Here is a 16,461-nt window from a genome sequence, read left to right as displayed (position 1 = left end):
GTCTCATTGACAGTCAAGCTTGTGTCTTAAGTCAGCAGAGTCAAGCTTTCAAAACACGACTGGCTCGTGAAATGCTACTGGCAAGGGCACTCCATCTTCACGATGGGACCCTGTTCAGCGCAGAACGCAGTACCGTATAAAATAACTCATTATGTACGGTTGTGGAACAGGAATGAAAGGACAATTATTATGTTCACAATGACAATACAATATAATACAATGACAATAGAACAAGCACAGTTTGCTGTGGTTGCTATGTGCCTGCAACCCAGAATTTGGAGGCAGAGTTGGTGGAGAGATGGAGCCTTATAATTTCTCCACGAGAAATAGATGTGTACTCTCTGGTTTCATACCTCACTCGAAAAAACACCACTTGAAACATCCCAAGGGAGGAACCTGCTAAACCAGCGGGACTTTAATGGGTCAACAGATGACTACTGGAGCACTTCAACCAGCCTTGCTCACTCTACTGATGGGGGAAGGACCTCCACCAGAGGAAGTTCTAAAGAGCAGCTCGAGATGGTATCATGGCCTACTCCGCCATCCGCGCCAGAGGTGAGAGTAACCACACTTAATATCCCAACACACGCGACCCACCGATCGACTATTTATTCTGCTCGGTGCAGAGGGATGGGAGGTTAAACGACGCCATCGTTTCGACCGCAGCGCCAGGATATTGAACTGGCGACGTCTGGATCACAGCGGCACTTTGACAATTTGCACGAGGGCATCTGTTGGTCTAAGTGACATATCTGTTATTGTTTTATTGTTTACATATGTTTAGTACTGTATTCAACACAATTACACCTCTTAAGTGCATGACTGAATGCAAAAGGTATAAGTTGCAAACTTTATCATATAAAAAAAATGAGTGCTTAATTGTACAGAAGAGGTCATGGCGTTGAAATTATGTTTATAAACATTTTTACGCATGAAATTAAAAAACCTTTGCGTTGCTGCCATGCTTGATTGTATGGTGTGCATTAGAAGAACGTGATTTAAACTTAGACGGCTGGCCCCTAGGGTCGTTTCAGAATCAAACGTGACGTATTAAACGATGCTATGTGCACCCCTGCGGTATCACACAAACGCCACGTTCTCTGTTGGAGCCACCGATCACAAGGGAATGTTTAAAATTCACGACGCACCTCGTACTTTGTTGAAGCAATTACCGTAGGTGGTGTCATGTGAGGACAGACCAGGGGATCAAAAGGATTTATTGAGTCCAATGTGCCATGGCAAATGCCGGCAAAGAAAATATGTCAATTCTATCCAGTTGATAGTTATCTAGATAATAAACAAAGCAAGACAGTAATAGCCATCAGTGAAACAAACAGAAACGCGACGCGTATACCACGTTCAAACGAGGATATGTGTTGATACTCATCTGTGTTAGATGCTCTGAGCCAGTGGAAGGAATTCGACATTCCCAAAGGGACAGTTTCTCTACAGGATAACCAGTGCGGTCTTCACACTAAGTGGTAGTAATTTTATTGGCCCTGGAGGGATGATGGGTTGGAGTAGAACCCCAACAGGTATTTGATTTTGAATCTTTCCACTGTCAGCTGAGCACTCTGCCACAGCGACATTATCGTCTCGCTCATTGCGTGCCAAGCCAAGAGTCAAGGTCGGAGTGATTTCCTGCTCAAACGAGCATTGGTGGCCGTGTTCAACTCCTGGTTACAGCCCTGAGCCAGTGGCGGAAACTCCACACATCTACATCCATTGCACAATCACGGTTGACTTTCCCACAATGTGGTACTTATTTTATCTATCCAGTGGGATGATGGGCTGAGTCCACTCCCAAGCAGGATTTGAACTCATAACGCTCCGATTGAGCACAGCTTGCTCTACCACTGGGCCACCTGGGGATGTCTTCCTCCAGCAGTGGATTGACAAAGAGCTGTAAGAAATGACTGTTATTATACCATTTCTATGATTAAATGAATCCTACTTAACACTACATTCAATAACCTGATGTACAATGTATAAGAAACACGCTGTATATAAAAAATGCTAATATTGTAATCCTGTGAAAATTGCGAGGAATCAAAGTATATTAATGTCCCCTGAATAAAATAAACGCACACCATATATTATCCGCACCTCTGATTAGCAAGGTTGGCTACGTACGGTGCGAAAGAAGTTCAACATACATACATCTGCATCGCACACAACACGAGGTTTACAGCCAGATTCTGAAACTGCCAGAAGAAACAGATGAGCTGGCAGGCGTAACGCAAAAGGCGAGTCTTTCCGTGAATTGGCATTGTGGTGAGGTGGTAGTCAACGCAGGTCTTTAAGAAGCCCATCACACATAAGTGTTATAAGGGCCTCAAACCGGCAAGCGTGCGCCTCCAAGCGTGACATTTTGCCGCACGCCAAATGTTTCTACTCAATAAGCATCAGCATGCGCATCAGAGAGAAAATAACAACAGACATTGCCATCCTGACAGCAATCTACCGAGTGTGATTTTGACCGGTTGACAATTATTAATTTTATTTCGCTTATTAAAAAAAACATTTCACAAGGAAAAATTGGTGAGATGGAACGTCTCATTTGCAAGAGTGTCCAGGATGTCGATTGACACGTTCTTAGCAAACGTGTGATAACACGTACACAAACATCTTAAATCTAAAACGTTCAAGGTACCATGCATTCATGCAACGTATATCAAACCCGTAAATAAATACGTACACACCGCCGGTTCACGCACTCTTTAGCTGCAGCAATCGCGAATATTGTGTAAATTAACGATTTACAATAAGTTAAAACAGCACCACTCTCAATTCCCATCCCAGGGAAAGCAAAGCAAAAGCACAGATACGTACGCACGTATGTATGTTGAACTTCTTTCACACCGCACGTAGCCAACCGTGCTAATCAGAGGTGTGGGGGGGTAAGGACAAAAAACTAAAGACAACAACAAGCGGTTTCGCGATTCCTCCACTGCACTGGCCACCCTGTGGAGGTGCTGCAGTCTCGCCAGGGCGGCACGGTGAAGCTGCGCGAGCCTTTAAAAGGGGGACGCCCAACGCCCCGACCCACGGGGCGCTCTTCCCCCGCACCCCCAACCCCGGCACGTGCAACCAATGACCGACTGCTCATTCATTCACACGCAGCAGCCGCGTCTTCTCTCAAACGGAACGTGTCCTCTACGACTCCCTAACAGGAGAGCTGTCTCACGAAGAGAGAATCATTTAATGGCCGGTTCTGTAAGCGATTGGCTGGCTGGCTGCAGCAGCTACAGGATCCGATGGGGAGGGTTGAAAGCGTTAGTGGGGTGCAATGACTTCAAATAGCGTCCGCCATGATGACATCCTGATCCATTCATCAAAATGCTCCTCTTCCCACGTATCCAATCAGCAAAGGCAATGCGAGCAAGTTGGATGTGGCCAAGCAGCAGCCGATTGATCCTCTCCCCACTGCACGGCTGCCCGATTTATTACGGGTGTTTGGCAAGTTGGCACAGCGTTCGAAATTTCTCAATGGCCCTGTCCATACAGCTCGGACAATCACAGCTCGACGGTGCTATGCAGGTGTGCAGGCAGAGTCACCCCAAGAGTTGGCCCCATGTGTGTGCTGCGAAGCAGTTTCTTCGATTGAGTCGGTCGCTACAAAGGAGGTGGGGTCTTCGAGTGGGAGGGTGAACCCTGACATTTCATAGTCACCAGCTAATGTCTTGGGTCAAAGCAGTGGCAGAGTGAATAGCGCACTACTATGAACCTGGGGACCGGATTGTGATTCCTAGTCATAGCTAACATTAGTAGTGAGGGATTGTTGAATCCGTTCTGGCCCAGAACTCCTTCACCAACCTACACCGACCGGTGTGACGAAACAGAGAAACATTTATTCACAACCAATATAGTGTGAGGGAGCCTTTATCTGTCAGTGGAATGAAAATGTATGGAAATATTATAAACAGCTATGGAATGGCCTGATAAACAACTACAGCATTTACAAGTGGATTGAGAAAAGCGCAATTCCAATATATTAACCAATGAACGAAATGTACAATGATGCCATTGGCTGAAAATGTACCACAGAGTACAAACATTTAGATTTCTTTCGGCAAACACCGGGTTGAAGAGAAGGGCACTCGCAGTGTTCTGAGACTACGTCACCACTGAAATTAAAGTTTGCAGCGACCTTTTCAACAGGGTATGCGTCTATAAAGCCACAGTGCAAACGGTACCCATGGCACGGGACAACAGCAACGGTGTCTCCATGCAACTGCAGTACGTACCAGTTGGAGCTTATATTTAAGTAAAAAAAGGCCAGTGTCTCCATGGTCATTTGAGCAATTGGGCAGGATTCATCACCATTGGCAACCCTGTGCCACTGGTCAGTTAACAATTCCACATTCCCACAGAAGGACCCCGTCTATCTTGTCTTGATTTCAGACAAACAGGACGCATTTATTCCACGTTTGACCCCGTGGCATCAAGACCGTTTCCGATGGCAGCCCGGCTGAAGGTGGGGTAGGGCCCCGAGCAGGGAGCTAAGGTTAATGGGGGGGTACCCAGAATGGGTACAGCTCTCGTCCGATTGGCGCGGTTGGCCATGTTCGGTGCGAAGAAAGTTTAACGTACATACGTACAGCTCGCAGGCTGCCCCCCGAGAATCCGAGCTCAGGCCACGTGCTCGGTTCGTGAATTGGCCCAAGTGGGCCACGAATCGCTCTTAGGAATGCAACACACAAGTGGTGGCAGTTTTAATGCGGTACAAACCAAGAAACACGACGGGCATACAAGTTAAATACTTCCTTTTTACGCTATGCAACTCATAAGAACCTAGCGTTTTCCCTCTGGCCTGCCAATGTGCTTTTCACAACTACAGGACTGGAAATGTGTGGGACTCAAGAGGTTAAGGGGATGGGGGGTAAAACGTAGGTTGGCTAGGGGATTAACCCAGCTCAACATCAACCTTTAAGGGTTAACCAAACACGTACCCCTACTGTGGAAAGTCAACAGCGGTCGATACGTGGAGAGAGACTGGAGCTCCCCATGGGAATGCTGGGATTTGACCACTCGCACCGGGGCCACCAAGAGAGGTGAGCATCATCGCAATTCTCATTTGAGCGAGAAGACAATTGACCTTAACGCTAACGAACATGTAAACGCTCCACAGATGTTGGAATAAAAGGCGACATTCTAAACATGTATTCCCAGACGTATGTACCCAGTCTGCCCTTTTGCCTCTACATCTAAGGAGGCACTGATCCCAGAGGACACTTTTGACTTCACAGAGAAATTGCCAAAACTTGTAATTAATTATAGCAGATAATACACTGGCAATTACCATATTAATATGCTGACTATCACAGCTATTAAATCAATGGCCAAACATCCAGGCGTGAAACGAGATTAAATGTTATAGAGGAAACGACAAAGAAAACTTTGGAAACTTTTTAATTAAACTGCGTGGAGCTAGGTTCGCTGGCTTGAATTAAGTGCAGAGACCCACAACTCTGCAGCCTGCTCACTGCACGGGCACAATCGAGGAAATATTTTACGACATTGACACTGCATTTACTGCTCATGTGCTGAATTTATTGGCCGACATAAATTGACTTCAATATGATTTTTTTTCTTTCAAAATGCCAACCAATTTTGAACACTAGAGGTCACAACTATCTGTCAGTACTGAAGGATCGTGTGTGTGCACACACACACTGCTGCCAAGGCACTAATAACCAGGACCTGTCTGAGGTGAGATTTATAGACGGATGGGAGTCTGGTGGTCATGTCAAGGTTGGTTTGAATATTTTGTACATGACTGAGCTGCTTTATTGAGCTTATCAGGCAGCCTGCACACACAATAATCTCAGGCACCCGTCCGTGAAGACTAACCTTGCTTTGCAGTAATTCCATTTTCTAGCATAATAGCATCGATAACGCCACTCTTCCACCCAAAATAACCTGCAATTGTTTTAAGAACTCTCAGTGGATTTAAATCTGTGGGGAAGATTGAAATGAATTCCACTGCTAATGGAAATACCCCATTGGCTGTGCACGCTTAGAGAGCCGGCATGTAATTCGTGAAGCTATTTGCAGACAACTTTCTTCTGGAATTTCAAACAATTATCTGGAGTTTTACCAAAGTTTGGTGTTTTATAAACGTCGGCTTAGTCATAGGCTGCACACAAATGTTTTTTTTCATTATTGGTGTTCTAATTATATGATGGATATGCACTGTTTTGGTTGGTAAATTTGTAAAATAACATTGCTTTGTAAATGGAATCGTGATCCTAAATTGCCATTTTATTTAATAATGGAGATTATATTCCATCTCTAATCAAACTCAGAGTGCCCTTTTCAAAAGGGTTTATCCCATTAATTTTACTGATGCCGAGTCAAAGGTGCAACCCTGCAATGGTTTAGTGACGCCACTGCTAACAGAACGGCCTCCCCCACTATAAAAACAAACTTCAGTGAGGGCCGCTCACTCAAACTTTTTTATTCCAAGGCACAGTCTTGAGCTTGCTTGATATTTGCAACACGTGTAACAAATAATGTAAATCTACGTTTCTGGATTATTTGTCCGTTTGTCTGTTTGGTAATTTATTTGTATTTGGAATGCTGCCGCGTTTTAATCGTTTTGCATGCCGGACTGGTTTGATTCCACCAGGCAGTATTATATGGGTACATTAACAGTTCGAGAATCGGCAGGTCACGTGTGGCGGGTAAGGTGTGGGTACTCCAGCCTCGTCAAACATATGGAAGAGTAGGCCAAATACCCTCAACTCGTAGCGCCCTCTAGAGCTGAGGGCCCTTCTGCCAGCAGTGGCATGTGCAAGAACTTGCAGGGTGCAACTTTTTTTGCCCAAGTGGCACACGCGCAACCAAGGAGGATGAGAGGGTCGGGGTGGGGGCCGGATCGTGTTAAACTCACTGGAGTGGAGTCAGTCTGTCCCGGCTCGCAAACAGCAAGCTTCTTTCCTTTCCTTGAATTCCGAAAATACCACGGCGCACTTGTGACCGTGGCGCGGCACATCGGTTGAGAAGCATCGGAATTCAGGCTAGTTTGGCCTACTCGTCCAAACTGCCTTAAAACTGTTTCCATAAATGTTTTAGTTTTTTGTCCTCAAAGTATTAAGTTTTAATGATTCCGGTTACAAATAAAAGATACGTGTGTATATACTCATCAATAACTTTCTTCTTCACAAGGATGGGTGGATGATTCTTTCTGGTTAAGAATATTAGCAATTAATCCATGTTCACCCCTGCATTGTTACAGACATGTACGGACAGCTTGTCGAGAGTCACGTGCTTGTTGCAAATCCTGGAAATCCCCTTCTGTCACCGAAAGGCCCTGGTAAGCAATCACATTATCACCATTTACTGATTGAATTGATGTCAATATTGCAAAGGTCAACACTTCATCAATAAGGTGTGTTGTCGTGATTGACGATTCCCAGTGGGTGTGAGCGAGAGCAGGTTGTAGTGCTTTTGGAAAATTACATTTTATAACGAAAAGCAACAAACCGTTGTGCCTGGAAGAGGACACAAGGATTGGAAATATGAATATTGACAATGAAAATGGAACAAAAGGTGAAAATTAGCGCAAAAACGAAACGTACGGGGACGCACGCATCGAATTGCAGTACTCGACAGAAAGTGGGAACACGTGCATCAGAGAACTTGTTGTCCTTTGCCCGCAGCTCCGATTAGCAAGGTCGGCTACGCACGGTGCAAAAGAAGTTCAGCACACATATGTAGTGATTAAATCACCCGACGTTATGGATGAGGCATGCATGCCACGGAAAGTTAGGAAGTAAAACAAGTCTTCTGATTGGTACTTAACGAGACTGAAAGGGGATTGGTTATAGGCAGGGAATTGAAGAGATTGGAGGAGACATGCAAATGGAAAAAGCGGGAAACGGAGGATGATTGACAGGGTGAACAGGTGGAATCCGTTGGGAAAAGTAGAAGGTGATTTGGCTCGAGGGAAAGCAGGTCAAGGGGCTTGAGGGATGTAAAAAGGGGAAGCGAGGGAGTTCGGGACGCTTGGAATAAAGGGAATCTTTTAAGACCGTGTCTCGTGCTGGAAGAAATAAATACTCCTGTTACTGAAGACTACCGTGTCAGGTGTTACTACACATACACACAAACATACCGAAAAATCGCTACTTAGAGAAATAACAGTGACTTAAAATGTGCACGTGGGCTGAGGGAGGGAGGGCATCGCGGGAAGGTTCGACGGCCAATGAAAGAGACCACCGTGATGGAGTGGCTGCTGTTTGTAATTTTACGACACGTCAAGAAACAAAGCGTTTGATTTCTCGCCGAGCAGCGCTGCCCTTTGCGTTTGAGGGTGGACCAAAGAAGCAGATACTGCAAACATATGTGGTGTGTTGTAAGCTTTGCTACTTTTATAAGTGGCCATGTAGTTGAGACTAAAGCATGAATGCAGTCGGCACGACGGTCTGACCTTGTCGAAATCTTCGAAGGTGGCGCGCATCTCTTTCCACGTCTTGTTGAGCAGTTGCACGCACACGCAGAACAGCTCCTGGAAGGCGTTGTCGTGTGTGAAGTACATGGGGTAGTAATCCTGGCCCGTCTCCGATGCTGCAATGGGAGACACACACTGCTATGGAAAAAAACAACCACTCTTTACCACAACATCATAACCCCGTAACAACCCCATCAGAACCACGTCCAGGGAGCACATAACCCACCAGGTGAAGTAGAGGTCACGAGAGTTGGGCAAGGTGGCACATGCACCTGTAATTAGCACTATGGAGGCCAGGACATGGCAGTACAGCAAGCGGATTAATTTCCATTTGTACAGAGAATGAGTGCTCACCCCTCGCTCGCTCACTCTCTCGCACGCGTGGGCGTTCTCTGGCTACTCTGGTTTCTCCCACATCTATGATATCGTGCGGCGCTAAATGTGCCCTTCGAGCGTCCATGGTAATGGCTCCTTGAGTAGCTCCAGGTCGTTGGTTTGATGTCAGGCCCGCAGGACAAATAAGAACACCGTGGAAACCATGCTCATAAAGCCAGTGCACATCGCCATTCTTTTTATGCCGAGTTTGTTGCCCAATAAATCAACCACGTGTACAAAAATCACAAAACATCTCGACGTGATAAAGCCAACTAAGAGTCGATAAAATTCACTTCCCACTTAAACGAGCACCCCTGGAGCCAGTGATGGACATTCCAGATCGCTGTGTCGGGAGCGAGACTATTCGTCGGGGTCATCGCTGTTGGCTTCCAACAAGGAGGAATTTGTTTCATCTACCCCAGAAGAATTGCTGAGTCAACCCCAAGATGCATATGTAGATTTACACAAGGGCTAGTCTTTGACCAAATTACCTGGAATGCATTAGATCCTTGTAACATCTCAGAAGCTAAGACATGGTTCAGCCTGGATGATGCTTGGTTGGGCAACTGACAGTCATAAAAAGGTGTTATAGGGTGCTGTGGAGGCTATGCTGTGGGCAACAGAGTAGTGCAGCAAAACGTATCGTTGTACCGTACTTCTATGGTCCTGCCATCACCAACTGCCACTGATCAGCGTGGTGACGTATGGTCAAATACCCCCACGACTCGCACGGCATGGGGAGGTCCTCATCCAGCAGTGGATTGACAAAAGGGCTGCACATGTAGAGTTAGGCAAGTATCTCTTAGCTGCATCGAGCGTAGACTTGAATGGACATACGCCAGCATGTGTGCAGACTTAGGCCTGTAAATCCTGTGAAGGTGTTTATAATGCTAGGACTTCACGGTGCTGTTCAAGGGATGAATATTGGACAAAATTGGCATGCTGGTTTTTGTGTGTAATTCTATTTAAGCGTGGCATGAGAGCCAATTGAGACTCCACGTCTTGTATTCAGCTGAGACCTGTGTAACAAAATGCAGGTTTGTTGATAAAGCACTATTATTGTTTCTTCCGAAAATAATAAATCAAAAAAGGGTTTGTCAAAAACAGTCATTATTAAGATGAATGTTGGGGCAGCTCTAATGGAAAGCAGGTGGCAATGAATAAGAGATGAGTGAACAAACGTTCTCAAACTTGAGAACCCAGTGTCTTTCGGGGTATGTGCCTGGATTTGAACCCAGGTTTTCAGTGGTGCCAAGCTCAGCACTCTGAACCGAGACACTGTGCGACCAGCTCCCAAGAGAACACAATTAATGGACGAACACACTCTCCATCAATCAGGCAATGCACATTTATCACGTTCAAATGCTCTTCTGGGCCAAATTTATGTTCTGCTTATAATTATATGATTTATATAGCGATAGCAGTGAAGGCTCCAAAATTCACATCCTAAATAGGAAAGCCCACTTTAAGCATGCCAAGCCTGAGGAATGCTCAAAGCAACGCTGCTGCCTAAAGTATAACGGCTCCAGATAGCTTAAAATGCATTTGCAGTAAACCAACTACTGGGGTGACACGTTAATCTAGGCTGTGGTTACCGAATTGCTGTTAAATAATGCACAAACGGTAATTAAGGAAAGAAGGAATCACCGCGGACACATTCTGTTAAGTATTTTATATGGGGATGTGCATGAGTCGCTCTTTCCAGGCACAGTCATCTAAATGTCAGTGCCAAGTGACAGAAAAGTGACGGCGATTTGAGGAGGTGCTCGATTTTCTGGCTGTAAATTTAGTTAAACGTAAAAAGTGCCCGAGGAAGCTGTACAGAGCGCCAGCTTAATATTTCATGCAGTTGTGGTAAATTATAGACCAATGATAGCCATAGCCCACAGAGACTTTACGTTCACCCGGGGAGATGCCACACAAAAATGTTGCAATGCTCTGCCTCAAATAGGAGTAAATAATCATGAATATTTGATATACGGCAGAACAAAACTGTGACGGCGACAACCACAGCCCCAGACCTCACAAAAACGAATTATTTCTGCCTCGGCTGGTTATCGTGAAGTTTTCCTAGTTTAAATTCATGAATATTATGACATAAATAATTCACCTTAAACCAATTACATGCAGCAAGATTAGAATAATACTTTAATTTTGCATAGCGTCATTCATGCCAACAGCATCCTACAATGCTGTAGATGCAATGGGTTTTGTGATGTCCGTTGCCTTAAAAATATACGTTTGGACAACAAAACATACGGGAAAGTATGAAGGAATCGATGGAGTGACTATCAGAAGGTCAGTGTGCATGAACACACATTGAGAGGTAGAGACAGATGGGAGATGCTTTTATTTTCTGCAGTGGAAGCGCAATGCCATTTTTAGAATCCGAAACAACTTTTGGTGGGAAATTGGGAGTGGTAGAACTGCGGAACTGTGTGGAAGCCAGGTCACACAGAGCCTGCCCGGCGGGTCCTGCACAGAAATATTGGAATTTTATAGAGTTTCGCCATTTAATCATATGGCCAATTCCTAAGTAATATATTTCAATGGCAATCATGGTCACTGTCGGCCGGCTGGCATCAGGGTACTTTTCAGCCCTTCACATCAATGATCCAGCCATGAAATGTTGGTCGATGGAACTTAGTGTACGGAACAGGGACATCTGAAAGTCATGATGGCATATGTGAACGTTTTAACCATGTCTGGTGGTTAAACGCACTCGCGTCTACACGGTTATTATATTACCACTCGCTCTCTCGCATGGACAGGACTGCACGCTCCTACACTGACGCACGAACCTCCGTACGCGACGCGCGACGCGCTGTACTCACGGGGCTCGCGGATGCGCATGATCTCGCACATGATGCGCGTGAGCTCGATGCTGCTGCGGCCAAACGGGCACTCGTGGCGGTCCTCGCGGCAGCTGTTTTCCAGCACCAGCTGCTCCGCGGGCAGACGGCACAGAGACGCGGCGACGTTTTCAACAGAGTGCACGGTCACGAGCACTCGCAGTGGGAGAAACGCAACATTTCCTTTTTTCTTTCTTTCTTTTTCTTTTCATCTTCGAGATCAAGATTTCAACGTTGCCGAAGACACCGTTGCCACCACACCAATGCTCTCTACTATGAAGATGTTCAATCTTATTCCCCAACTTTATCATGATTTACTATCGGTGGCATATTATGGGATGGTTCTGTGAAACCCGTTATGTTAAAGAACAGAAAAAGGAATCAGATATCACAATGCGACTGCTGAGATCCCTTCAAGTGGCCTCTGTTGCACACAAATAGGGGTCAGCATTTTCCCACCAACCCTTAAAGTGATGGCCGTCACATGACAGTCAGAGCAATCTTTTTCATTATTAGTGCGGCAATTTAGGCAATTTAAACGCAGAACATTTTTTTTAAATCTTTTTTTTTCAGTCATCGGTGACCTGGCTAACATCACGAATTCACAGGCGGCAGCCTAAATTCAAACCAGGGATCTCAGCAATGCCAGCTCGGCACTCTGACCTCTGAGCCATCTGGCCACCTCGAGGACAAACGCCTGTTCATGGAGGGACTCTCACAAGCGCAGAAAGAACAACGCACAAGCTAGGATGCACCCGACTTCATCACGGCTTTAATAGATATGTAGTGGGCTCAAACGGACACTAAGATGTACGGTTGAGAGGCAACACATTTATTTAACCAACACGATAAACACAAAGGGGTAACTGCCCCTTTACCAGATGTTAACCTACGGTGGTGGTCCACCGGGCTAACTACGCTAACTTTACTGGGAGGAGCTACGACGGACGGACTCCAGCCTGGGTCCAGGTCCCGTGTTGCTCTTGTCTTCAGGCGGAGGATAGCACGTAGATTCTTCAGGATCACAACAACAGCTGGTCCCACTGGGAGACCGGCTTTTATCCCCCGTGGCGGGGCTCGCTCCTACCCGAGCCACGACCCCCTTCTTGAACCATCGAGGAGGGTCTCTCCTGGACACGTTGTCCCCCCAGCCCCCCTTTTTGGGGTCCCCGGGAAGGCGCCCCCGATCACGTGTCCTCCGGGGTCAACCAGTGCCATGGCCCCTAGGAAACCGGTTCCTGTAGCCGGCATCCCCCCAGCACCCCATCCTCTAGGGCCGGCATTGCACCCAGCGCAGGGTGCCACTAGTTGCTGTCAGCCCGTGCTGACGGTACATTATTGTGTGGCGTGCCTTTGCCAGGCTGTCCTCACACACAGCGACATCCAGCGATGTCGCGACAGACACACTAAGCTCGGATTCTTATATGCGTGCTGTAGAACACGTTATGGGATTTAATGAGGGAATGTCAGACACCCATCAAGCTTTCTAAAAAACACATATCATCATTAAGATTACAAAAATTAAACAAATTTCCAAGTGCCTAACACTAAGGCTATTTGTAGGACATTTAAAAGGTATGCCACATCCATTGTTGGATAATAAGTCAATGTATGGGTCCGGGGAAGTAGTCATATGATGTAATTTTTTAGGCCATTCTCTGCCACAATGAGCTATACTGCTCATAGTGAGAGTTCTGAGCGGATGTTTCTTAAGTCTTCAGATGTGATGCAGATGCGATGGCAAACGCGGTTTGCATAACAGCGGAAAAGAAAAAACAAGAATGATAACAGAACAGCAGCGCATGTCTCTAAGACTCAGAAATTCACAAAGCAAAAACAATGGAAGACATGGCGTATCCAATGACTTAGATGCAAAATATATTTACATTCTTCAAAAGCGTAGTTAACATGCAGAATACCCGCAATCTGTGCAGCTCAATCTTACGAACAGTACACCCCCCCCCCTCTCCCTCGAAGCAATGGCTATGTTCACAGCTGGACTCACTCTGATGTAGGAGTCCTGGTGCTGCTTGGCAAAGTAGAGCATGCAGTCCAGCGCCAGGATGCCCGGGGGGGTGCCTGTGAAGTCCAGCGCAGGGTTCACACTGTTCTGCAGGGGAAGGAGAGCGGCAAACAACACGATTTGCGTCCGGTGATCGTTTCCACACGACGCACACATTCGCCCCGGTTGGAAAAATCGTTGTCCCGTGTGGGGAGATAGAGCACACAGTTCCTGCCTCCTTGCACCAGATATAATTCAACGTAGGGCAGCAGTGAGAGGGCGACTGACGATCCAGCAGCCACCGACTGCCTCCAGTCACTCGCTCGCCGGCGGGCAGTCACCTCCTTATCACTCTTCTACGGCTATTAACGACCACAGTGACAGCTCCCGTCAACTCTGCTCGGCGACTCCTCCACCCGCGTCGAAGCACGGGTCGACTAGACTGACCGCTTTGCGTCATTGCAGAAGGACAAAATGTAACATTCAGAAGTCGCAAATGGTGCACGAGGTCAGAGAGACAGTCCAAATGGAAGTAGCAAAAACAAATACAAAATAAGAATGAGCTGTATCTCAAGGTAACTAATGGCCAATGAATTTAAATATTAATAACATGAATGAAAAATAAACAAAAAAGTTGGAAAGAGAATATGGATGTTAATGACGTTATTAATTATACAATGCGGAGCCGGGAAACATGCTGCGGAAGACCCCCATGTCACTGGAAGTCTGAGGACACCCCTAATATTTCAAGGGAAATTACTTTACTTGAATAAACCACAACAAGTGTCTTCAATAGTCAGTTGATCAAAAGACTCACTCCCATTGCACATTCCAAAAAATTTTTTTTTTGGCATGTGCAATTAATTCCCCATTACCAAATGCAAATAACTCATATGCTAACAATGCCAGCTTATGATAATTATCAGACAAGTGGTGGAGGCTGAAGCCATCCCATTGTATTTATAATGATTCCTGCTGCGAATGTTGTGGTCCTTTAAAATGCAGTGGGTTTGTGGAGTAGAGTGCGCAGGTTTATTAAGTAGCTTGTTTCTGTACGAACTGTGGTGGCTAATATCCGAGTCTTTCTGGATTACATGTGAAGTTTAATGAAGGAGTCTATGAGCAGTCATTGTGGTGGTTCGGAAAGGAGTCTGCGAGTAGTTATTGTGGTGATTCGTAAATGACTGTGCGAGTAGTTATTATGGTGGTTTACAAGGAAGTGCTTGCACAGAGAGCATGTCTACTTTCCCACAGCTGTCATCGAGCTCATGTAGAATCTCTACCACTGGCTCAGCGCATCATGGGAGACATGAGTCACATCGTTCGAGCACGGAGGAACGCCGGCTTGTGACTCGTGGCTATAAGCGGCACTTACCAAGAAGCCCAGCTTCTTGTAATCGTGTGTAAACATGGACTTCCTCTTGTCGATGGAGCCACTGTTGTTCGTCTGATCCACATCGCCGTCGAAGGCGATCTTACGCAGCTCCATCAGCAGATCCCGTTGCACCTGGATAAACAAAACAGCAACATGAGTTGTCTCCTTATGGAGTTAGGTAATGGCCCATTTTCTTTCAAGTAACCGTTTAAACTGCGCAAACCAAGACACTGACAAAACTAACTACCTTTTCTGGAGCGTAATCAGTTTTGTAATTTGCACATGATAGATCCAAGTAAAAATATGTGTATATATTGTTCATTTTTACCGTTTTATTAAAACTGACTACCTCCACTATCAGTACAGAGAGACATACATTGGCCTAGGTGTATTCTTAAAAGTGTTTCTTAAGGAATCACCATCAACTTAAACTGGTTTACTTACACCATATATAGACACACACACATATATATTCACACTCACAACTTAACAACACTCCACAAGATTCCTAGGTCATGTACCGAGAGTCATTACAAGATTCTGAGATGCACATTCGCCCGTGGTGCGTCACGAGGTTCGAACAATCAAGCATCTCTATCGTATTTGATAGAAACCTAAACTCTCAATGGTTTCATATGGGATTCATCGTTTGGGCAATCTAAATGCCAAATTATTTTTATAATTTCTTTACAACTAATTTTTTTACTTTCACTTGTTTGTAACGTCGTTCAACTGTTTTAACATTTGAAGTTTTCGTGACTGCAGGGATCCATACTCTTTGGTTCTTTCGGTAAAGTCACGTAGGCATAAAATAAAATAAATTAAATCACAACAATTTATTTAATACCTACGTGACTTTACCGAAAGAACCAAAGAGTATGTGTTAACATTGTTTCACTTTAAAGAGTAAAAAAATCAATAATTATTTACGGCAATTGATATCTTCGTGCTTTGCAGTTGCACCGTTGTGCGATACCTGCTTTCAATTTATTTTCGTAACCCAGATCTTCTCTGAAATCGACCTTTAGTGTAATTTGGTACTGCCCTGCTCGTAAAGATCTTGTTATGGGTGTGTATTCACCGAGCTCGGTTTATTTAAAGCAAAATATTTCAATACAATAGGACATTCACATTCCTGTTTGTTTCGTGAAAGAATGCTACAATTTAACCGAAAAGCAATGTCATTTCATAAAAGAGTGCTGGCTGTATATTCAATGTACCCGTCTCAATGTGGTGTATATCACCATGATAGAGTGAAGGCCACTAGGGGTCCCCATTGCTGCAAGTTCCATCTACAGTCCTGCCAACACTTCGTGAGTTTCAACTGCTTTTGGAAAGGGAACGTTGAATAGACAGAGGTATTACATTCAGCGATTACCTAAGAAGGGTAACCATTACCACA

The 16,461-nt window shown here is 45.4% G+C and overlaps 1 protein-coding gene across 2 annotated transcripts in view; it reads right to left on the bottom strand.

Moving 5' to 3' along the window:
* LOC144727649 (engulfment and cell motility protein 1-like) overlaps positions 1 to 16,461 on the bottom strand; it is a 66,821-nt gene that overhangs the window by 14,210 nt on the left and 36,150 nt on the right. For both annotated transcript variants that reach the window (XM_078606619.1, XM_078606620.1), the window contains exons 12-15: positions 15,060 to 15,191; positions 13,688 to 13,792; positions 11,665 to 11,773; positions 8,435 to 8,571 (exon numbers count right to left, since the gene is read on the bottom strand). In XM_078606619.1, coding sequence (XP_078462745.1) covers positions 8,435 to 8,571; positions 11,665 to 11,773; positions 13,688 to 13,792; positions 15,060 to 15,191 — 483 coding nt within the window. The remainder of the gene's footprint in view (positions 1 to 8,434; positions 8,572 to 11,664; positions 11,774 to 13,687; positions 13,793 to 15,059; positions 15,192 to 16,461) is intronic.

The sequence above is a fragment of the Lampetra planeri genome, chromosome 26 (assembly GCF_965212315.1).
Source record: "Lampetra planeri chromosome 26, kcLamPlan1.2.h2, whole genome shotgun sequence".
Taxonomy (NCBI): domain Eukaryota; kingdom Metazoa; phylum Chordata; class Hyperoartia; order Petromyzontiformes; family Petromyzontidae; genus Lampetra; species Lampetra planeri.
This window is presented reverse-complemented; position numbering and strand designations above follow the sequence as displayed.